Raw genomic sequence first — 9013 nt, 5'->3', positions numbered from 1 at the left:
TTTGAATACCCCCATTGAAGCAGTTCCAGACTTGAAGTGGATTTATAACTGCTCACCATGGTCTAAAATAAAGTAATTCACCTTACTGACCCCATGTCACTTCCACCCTTGCACTTTCTGGTCCTTCTTGACAGATGTGCAACCACTGCAGTGGTTATTCACCAGGAGTACAAAGTATGTGGGACAGAGTATAAATAGGAGTTATCAGTAGTGTGTTTAAGACTCGTCTAAAACCCATTTAAGAGCCCTGTAAATTATATTGTGACTCTAGCGCAGAAAAGAAAATACCATTAGGTCTGTAATAAAGTTTTCATGGAACATTTTACTCTCCAATTGAGAAAGTTCTGTACATTAAAAGCTCAAGTGCTTCAATAAGTTTAGTGAAAATGGAACCAGGAACAAGCATTAACATCGACAGACTGGAATCGGAAACTGTTGTGAAGTTTACTCAAAAGTAGACAGGAAATTTATTACAAGTTCCTTCAGCTTGGCATCTGTCTGCTCAGAGATCTTTCCATCAGCCCTAAAGGAAGAGGAAAAAATATATATAAATTAAAGATATAGGGTAAATGTTCAGTGTTACCACAAGACTTGGTCAAGTCCTGATGGAAAAGACTCAAGGTTTAAAACCCACCGGATTGTGGCAAGAAGGTCCTGGTGTTGGCTCTTTATGTGAGTCAGGAAAGTACTCTCGAATCTTGTGATCTTGCTTGGTTCCATTTTGTCCAGATGTCCTCTCACACCAGCATAGATAACTGTGACCTGTTCTTCAATGGCCATGGGATCTGGAAAACACATTAAGTCTGACTATTAATCCTGTCACCAGAATAAAAAGTAGTGATCCCTTAACTAACAATGGCCTCAGGTTATATTATATTCCACATACAATGGTCTTTCCTGGACCAGAGCAACTTGAAACCAGACTCCGCATACAATGCTAGAGTCCAGATCTGTGAAATTTGTCAATGGCTGGAAGAGCTAACCTATCAGAATGGGCATTTCACTTGCAAAACCCCTGTATTAGTAAAGTGCATGAACTGTATGTCTGGTAGTGCCCCCTACAGTACAGAGAGGTACTACATATTCTGTACCATTTACCTGTGCCACAGTTAGCTGCTCCTTTGGATACCAGGTAACAGCAGCTCCTTTACTTTTTGGGACACTGTACAGGACCCTGGAGCAGCTCGTGTCCTCTAATTTGTCAATTCATCCGGCCATTCACATTTCACAGATCTGGACTATCATAGTATGTAGAGTCTGGTTTACAGCTTCCAGCGGATCTCCACTTTTTATAGAGTTATAGTCTCAACATACAATGTCATTCTGGAACCAATATTGTAACTTGAGGGACAACTATCAGCAAGATAAGGTTATGAATACAGCTTACCGTACTGTCCTTGCTTCAGCAGCTCAGTCAGACGGACACCACGGTTCAACAGTTGTTGGGTAGCAGCATCCAAATCAGAGCCGAATTGGGCGAAAGCTGCTACTTCACGGTACTGAGCCAACTCCAGCTTCATGGTACCGGCCACCTAAGGATAAGAAGGCCAAAACTTAGTATAGGCAGTCATTAAGGGGGATCCTTTAACTAGATGAAGGCTTTGTCATATGAGGAAGAACTACACACCTGCTTCATGGCTCTGGTCTGGGCAGCAGAACCGACACGGGACACAGACAGACCGACATTGATGGCAGGTCTGATACCCTTGTAGAACAACTCAGTCTCCAAGAAGATCTGTGTTTAAAAAATAAAAATTCATATGCACATTCTGCCTCTCATCTATACAAACCATTGTGAATGTTTAAGCCAACACTCACCTGCCCGTCAGTGATGGAAATCACATTTGTTGGGATGTAAGCAGACACGTCACCAGCTTGGGTCTCAATGACTGGTAGAGCAGTCAGGGATCCACCACCAAAAGTGTCATTCATTTTAGCTGCCCTCTCCAGCAGACGGGAGTGGAGGTAGAACACATCACCAGGGTAGGCCTCACGACCAGGAGGACGACGCAACAGAAGAGACATTTGACGGTAGGCCACAGCCTGGAGAGAAAAGATAGGAACTGTAACCATTATCTGTTACACCATAGGCTTGCATTGAGAGGGGGGATAAGATGTCTATGCGCCGGAGTACCCCTTTAAGAATCAAAAGCAAGAAACAGTAAAGTCACAGCATTACCACAAACTGAATATGTATCTATACCCCAGCTTAAGATTTAAAAGGTTCCAGAGGATGAAGAGATCTATTTACACTTGTGTAATCCACCTTGTTGGCTCTATTTGGGATCTTTCACATGGACATCTAGAGTGTTGCACCAACCAAATTGCTATATAGAACTAGTGTGGTTCTCTTGCTTTGATATTCCTGTAATTCACAAGTGCCTCAGAATATGTAGTCTTAGTCCTGTAAGCATATGTTCACATGGTGGAAAGTTTTTGCCACGGAAATCCAGATTCTGGCATCTGCAGACTTGTCTGTTCTTTCTGTAGATTTCACTCAGAAATACACTGCATTTCCGATCGGCCCCAGGAACTTTCAAGTTTGCGGAATGTCCATCAGTGTTTTCCAGGTAGACCTCCTGCACTTTTTACTAGCCGTAAACCAGTGTGCCTCCAGGTGTTGCAAAACTACAACTTCCAGCATGCCCGGACAGCCAAAGGCTGTCCGGGCATGCTGGGAGTTGTAGTTTTGTAAGAACTGGAGGCACCCTGGTTGGGAAACACTGCTGTAAACATACCCTCAGAGTTGTAAAAAAAACAAAGTCTGGGCTGTCCAAGGTTGGCATGTACTTTGTAAAAGTTTTATGGTAAACTACATTAAAGTTATTTACCTGTTTGGACAAGTCATCGTAGATGATCAGAGCATGTTTTCCATTGTCTCTGAAATATTCTCCCATGGAGCAACCGGAGTATGGAGCCAGGTACTGCAGGGGGGCAGCATCAGAGGCTGTGGCAGACACCACAATTGTGTACTTCATGGCATCTATGAAAATAAAACAAACTAAGTTTTGTTGTACTAAAGCCGAGACAAGTAATTACATTGGTAGCTACAGGATGCACCAACAGCACTTAAATCTTAAGTGCTAGCAGACATCCAAGAGTCCACATAAGATATCCGAAATAAAAACAAAAAAATAAAAATAAACCAGCACACCTTTCACTAAAGTGAACAAAGTAAAGTTAGAATACCCCACAACCTGAGGACATTTAATCACTCAGCTGTTTCAGGCAGCTTTTCCCTAAGGAGGGTGCATCCAACTGTTGCATGACTACAACTCCCAGTATGCCCAGAATTTTTGACTGTCTCGACATGCTGGGATTTGTAGTCTAACAGCTGGTGGCAACCTGCTAAGAAAAAACACTATTAGGGCAGTGTTTTCCCAAACAGTGTGCCTCCAGATGTTGCAGAACTACAACTCACAGCATGCCTTGACAGCCTTTTAGTGATTTTTAGTTTGGAAAACACTTAAGGGGGTTTGTATTCTGGTCATACCTGCATTAGTCAGCCTCTTAACAAGCTGAGCCACAGTGGATCTCTTCTGACCGATGGCCACATAGATACAGTACAGTTTCTTCTTCTCATCAGTTCCATCATTGAACCTCTTCTGGTTGATAATTGTGTCAACGGCAATGGAGGTTTTGCTGTTCAATATGCATATAGTGTTATTTACAAAATTCTAAACAAGGCATCTAATCTTAAGTGTAATCAATGTAAAGAGGTTTGGTCCAGATTGCCTCAAACACGGCTGTCAAGATCCAATACCTGCATGTTTAAAGGAGTAGTCTGCTTCTAACCAATCACTTCTGTACATAGAAGCAGTAGCAGCTCATTCTAGACTTCTTGCCACAAACTCAATAGGTTGTGACATGAAGCTCTACACCAGACAAATTAAGGTCACGTGCTGTATATTTTTCTACTCCCTTAAGTCAATGGGTTCAAAATCATCTGTATATTTGCTACCCATTGACTCCCTACCCTTAAAAGGGGTATGCCAGCAAAAATATATAATAAAAAAAGTAAGGTTTATATGTCAATTGGCTCCAGAAAGTTAAACAGATTTGTAAATTACTTCTATTAAAAAAATCTTAATCCTATTAATAATCATCAGCTGCTGAAGTTGAGTTCTTTTCTGTCTGGCAACAGTGCTCTCTGCTGACATCTCTGCTTGTCTCTGAAACTGCACAGAGAAGAAGTTTGCTATGGGGATTTGCTTCTACTCTGGACAGCAGCTCCCGACACGTGTCAGAGCATTTAGAAACGAACAACTCCACTTCAGCAGCTCATAATTACTGAAGTTATTAAGATTTTTTAATAGAAGTAATTTAAAAATCTGATTAACTTTCTGGAGCCAGTTGCTATATAAAATAAAAAAAGTTTTCCTGGATAACCCCTTTAATACTTGGCAACTACAGCAAGATTGGCCGAAGCAATATACGTTGTATCCAAAACAAGAGTAATCGGCAAGAAGTAGACCTCAATACTACTAAATACAGTGAAAGCCTACATAACAGGCTGTTCTTTCCTATGAGAAGTGCCTCTTACCCAGTCTGTCTGTCACCAATGATCAGCTCACGCTGTCCACGGCCGATGGGCACCAGACTGTCCACAGCCTTGATTCCAGTCTGCATGGGCTCCCGCACAGAGATACGTGGGATGATACCAGGGGCCTTCAGGCCAACTCTTCTGCGAATTTTAGCGCCAAGTGGGCCCTATAGTGAAAGTAGGTTAATACATTAGATTACAATATCCACTTATTCTACCTCTTGGCATGGCAATTTCTGCCACCAATTTGATTATATATGATAAAAGGTTTAATGCCAATGCCACCAAAGATAGCACACACTGCTCCATTCTCAGGGAAGAACAGTTCTCAGAGAAGACTGTTCTAGAGATTGCAGGGGTCCCCACTCACCTTGCCATCAATAGCATTTCCCAGGGCATCCACAACACGCCCAAGCAGCTCTTCACCAACAGGCACATCCACAATAGCACCAGTTCTCTTGACAATGTCTCCTTCCTTGATGAGTTTGTCATTACCGAAAACGACGACACCAACGTTGTCAGGCTCCAAGTTCAAAGACATGCCCTAATAAACAAAAGAGAAAGTGAGTAAATGTCCTTATTAAGTCAAAAGGCGCTCTCTGATAACCACCACCTAGGATGGGCGATATCTGATCAATGGACATCCAACTACTAAGATCCAAGGTCCCTGAATGGAGCACCACAACGCCTGCATGCTCAGCCTACACTATATTCCCTCCAATATCCATTTCAATCAATGCTATGGGATGTTAGATCCAGCAATTTTCAGCCCTATCAGGCAACAAGACTGCACTTTTCGTTTCACCGCACCGTGCCGCTGGTCAAAATGATAGTATCCCTTTAAGATACCTGAGCACTGAACTACCAACTTCCTACGAACTGCAGTAAGTGTATTGAGCTATGGTGAATACATGCAATTGCCCCATTTGCTCTAGGCAAGTGTTTCCCCCAACAAGTGTGCCTCCAGCTGTTGCAAAACTACAACTCCCAGCCTGGCCAGACATACAAAGGCTGTCCATGCAGACTGGGAGTTGCAGTTTTGCAACAAAGGATCTCTGCCTTCCTGATCAGTGGGGGTCCCAGGAGTTGCAACCCCACCGATCAGATATCCATAACCTATCAACATGACAGGTTTTGACTTTAAGCCTTGGGATAGCCCCATTAGACAGAGTTTTACCTTTACATGACTGAGAAGAGTGACATACGCACCTTAAGTCCAGAGGAGAATTCCACCATCTCCTCGGCCTGGACATTCCTGAGGCCATAAACACGGGCAATACCATCACCAATGGAGAGGACGCGACCGGTTTCCTCTAGGTCGGCACTGATGTCTGCACCAAGGATACGTTCCTCGAGAATTGAGGACACCTCAGCTGTGCCTGTAGAAGACAGTGATGGCCATTTATCATCATAGTACATCACTAACCCCAGACCATCCCACTTATCCAGCCTCCACTAGCAGACATCAGAGGCTTCAAACCTGTATCTGATCTCAAGATGACATTTTAACATTACAGGGTACATGTAGCAAGGCAAAGTTATACTGTACTCCCATGCATTGGTAATCAGACACCAAATGCTGTAAACCCCACTGAAAACATTTGCAGCATGGTTATCCTATGTGAAGTTTAAGAACCAGGTAAAGTCGATAGACAAGTGAAGGTCTGTCAAAGTCAGCAGAAAGTCACAACCTTGGAGGACACCCTTGACATTTCCAAACAGCACAAGGGCTTTTGAACCTAATCATGTAGAATAAATAGCAGCAAATAGGAATTAAAGGGGTAATCCTGTGGAAGACTTATAAATGAACTGGTGCCAGAAAGATCCAGATTTGTAAACTACTATTAAAAAAATAAATATTAATCCTTCTAGTACTTAGCTGCTTTATAATATAGAAGTTCTTTTTGAATTTCTTTTCTGTCTGACCACAGTGCTCTCTGCTGACACCTGTCCATGTCAGGAACAGTCCAGAGCAGAAGCAAAGGCCCATAGAACCCATCTCCTGCTCCGGACAGAGGTGTCAGCAGAGAGCACTGGAAAGACCGAAAATAAATTTAAAAAGAAAAGAACTTCCTCTGTAGTATACAGCAGCTGATAAGTACTGGAAGGATTAAGATTTTTAAATAGAACTCATTTACAAAATCTGTTTAACTTTCTGCCACCAGTTTAAAAAAGAAAAAAAAAAAATTATAAAAATAAAAAAAGAGTGTTTTCCAACAGAGTACCCCTTTAAGACACTCACCTGTCTTTTGGAGCCAGGACCCAGATGCGTGGATGTTACGGGTGGCGACGAATGCAGCACCCAGGGCCTTCTTGGAGACCTAAATGGAAAAAGACAAACAAGCCACTGTAATAGAACCGTTTATGATAAAACAAGTGACCTCAGTCAAATAGCAATACAGGTAATGCCTGAAGGACAAAGTGCAAGACAAGACCAGAGCAAGACAAGTGTGTGAATAAGGCTGAAACTTGGAAATTGGTTATAGTTCTTTCAGATCGTTATCACCTGTCCATAGGAGACTGGTAGAATTTGCCCAGAGTGCCCTCAGCTGTTGCAAAACTACAACTCCCAGAATGCCAGGCAATCTAGTTGTGAAACACTGGGATAGGGAATAACTAGTCTTCCAATTCAAAGAATGGAGGTCAAATGTCCACTGAATTAAGCAGTAGGGCCAATGCATGGCAAGACTATGCTCACTATAAGAGAATGAATGACCAGGCAGGCATAGTATGCTCATTTTTGTCAGGTAGTTTTCCTGATAAGTTAGGGCCACAGAAATTGGAGCCATCCAGGAGTCATTTCACTCAAATCCAGCAACACATGGCATAGAGCAGCGATTCCCAACGAGGGTGCCTCCAGCTGTTGCAAAACTACAACTTCCTGCATGCCCGGACAGCCGAAGGCTGTCCGGGCATGCTGGGAGTTGTAGTTTTGGAACAGCTGGGGGTACCCTCATTGGGAATCATTGGAATAGTGTGATATAGGGAACAGCTGCTTCAGAACCTCTTTACAGATGGTTTCTACTAGAGCAAGAGATTTGCGTTTAAATTTTTTCCCTGCAGGAAAATACAGAAAAAATTAAAGTGTACCACCATAGATGACCCCCATTAAATAGCCCCCCCACACCACCATAGATGACCCCCATTAAATAGCCCCCCCACACCACCATAGATGACCCCCATTAAATAGCCCCCCCACTCCACCATAGATGACCCCCATTAAATAGCCCCCCCACACCACCATAGATGACCCCCATTAAATAGCCCCCCCCACACCACCATAGATGACCCCCATTAAATAGCCCCCCCACACCACCATAGATGACCCCCATTAAATAGCCCCACCACACCACCATAGATGACCCCCATTAAATAGCCCCACCACACCACCATAGATGACCCCCATTAAATAGCCCCCCAACACCACCATAGATGACCCCCATTAAATAGCCCCACCACACCACCATAGATGACCCCCATTAAATAGCCCCCCACACCACCATAGATGACCCCCATTAAATAGCCCCCCACACCACCATAGATGACCCCCATTAAATAGCCCCCCAACACCACCATAGATGACCCCCATTAAATAGCCCCCCAACACCACCATAGATGACCCCCATTAAATAGCCCCACAACACCACCATAGATAACCCCCCATTAAATAGCCCCCTACACTACCCCCCGGGACACGATGTGCACATGGCAGAAGGAAGTGCATAGTGCCCAGACCCTTCCTCCGGTATCCTGGTGACCCCCGGGCCCGTCACTGGTGACAATGACACCGGGCGCCATTGACCTTCACAGGACACCCGCGGCCTAGACCATCCCCGCCCTGCCCTACAGCACAGACCCGTAACCCCCCGCTGTCCCCGGTGACCTCTGCAGTAGCGGCGCCTCCTGAGCACAGGCCGCAGACTGACGAGGAGCGGTTGTGCAGGCCCGGGCCCGCCATGCTGGAAGCTGCGTATGAGAACCTACAGTAATTCAGAGTGAAGGAGACCCCAAAACCTACCAGACCGGCCTGCCGGGGCAGGGAGCGGGCGAGAGTGGCGGCTACACGGACTGAAAGCATGGTAACTACGGCCGGTGAGGTGCGGGGTGTCAGCTGTGTAGGATGTCCTCCCTGTCCGCCTGTCCGTGCAGACTGGAAAGATGGCGGCACGGATGCGAGCTTGTGAAGGGAAGGTCACTCCCGCCCACTGCAGGCTCCGCCCATTCCAAGGAACCTTTTTTTTTTTTTTTTTTAAATTGAATTAACTTTATTCATCCAAGGGCATGGGGACATAGCAAGAACGTTCTGAGCTGTCACTCGTTGTGACGTCATGAAATCGCCGCTGAAGCGCGGCATCTTTTTTTTTTTTCTTTTTTTTAAATTAACTTTATACACACAAGAGCATTGTGACACAGACTGTTCTGACAGGCCACTTGTCATTTACTAGTAGTGTATCACAATCTTTAAATTGT

The 9013-nt window shown here is 44.4% G+C and overlaps 1 protein-coding gene across 1 annotated transcript; it reads right to left on the bottom strand.

The window, feature by feature from the left end:
* Positions 1-302: 302 nt before the first annotated feature.
* ATP5F1A (ATP synthase F1 subunit alpha) lies at positions 303-8742 on the bottom strand. The gene is made up of 12 exons (XM_056543362.1): positions 8562-8742; positions 6786-6864; positions 5753-5922; positions 4914-5087; positions 4544-4710; positions 3494-3642; positions 2832-2983; positions 1819-2043; positions 1628-1735; positions 1388-1532; positions 635-785; positions 303-523 (listed from the first exon to the last, which is right to left on the bottom strand). The coding sequence occupies exons 1-12, from the start codon at positions 8619-8621 to the stop codon at positions 445-447; spliced, it is 1659 nt and encodes a 552-aa protein (XP_056399337.1). The 5' UTR covers positions 8622-8742; the 3' UTR covers positions 303-444.
* Between the last annotated feature and the right edge of the window lie 271 nt (positions 8743-9013).

The sequence above is a fragment of the Hyla sarda genome, chromosome 1 (genome assembly GCF_029499605.1).
Source record: "Hyla sarda isolate aHylSar1 chromosome 1, aHylSar1.hap1, whole genome shotgun sequence".
Classification (NCBI taxonomy): Eukaryota; Metazoa; Chordata; class Amphibia; order Anura; family Hylidae; genus Hyla; species Hyla sarda.
The sequence above is the reverse complement of the archived record's forward strand: the minus strand, read 5'-3'. Positions and strand labels throughout refer to the sequence as shown.

What these genes read in the sequence shown, in the direction of transcription:
- ATP5F1A (XM_056543362.1), bottom strand. Translation starts at nt 8,621, where the DNA reads ATGCTTTCAGTCCGTGTAGCCGCCACTCTCGCCCGCTCCCTGCCCCGG. An exon ending in ACGATGACTTGTCCAAACAG is followed by an intron (nt 2,044 to 2,831) that starts GTAAATAACTTT and finishes TTTTCTCTCCAG; the next exon opens with GCTGTGGCCTACCGTCAAAT. An exon ending in TTTCCATCACTGACGGGCAG is followed by an intron (nt 1,736 to 1,818) that starts GTGAGTGTTGGC and finishes TTTTAAACACAG; the next exon opens with ATCTTCTTGGAGACTGAGTT.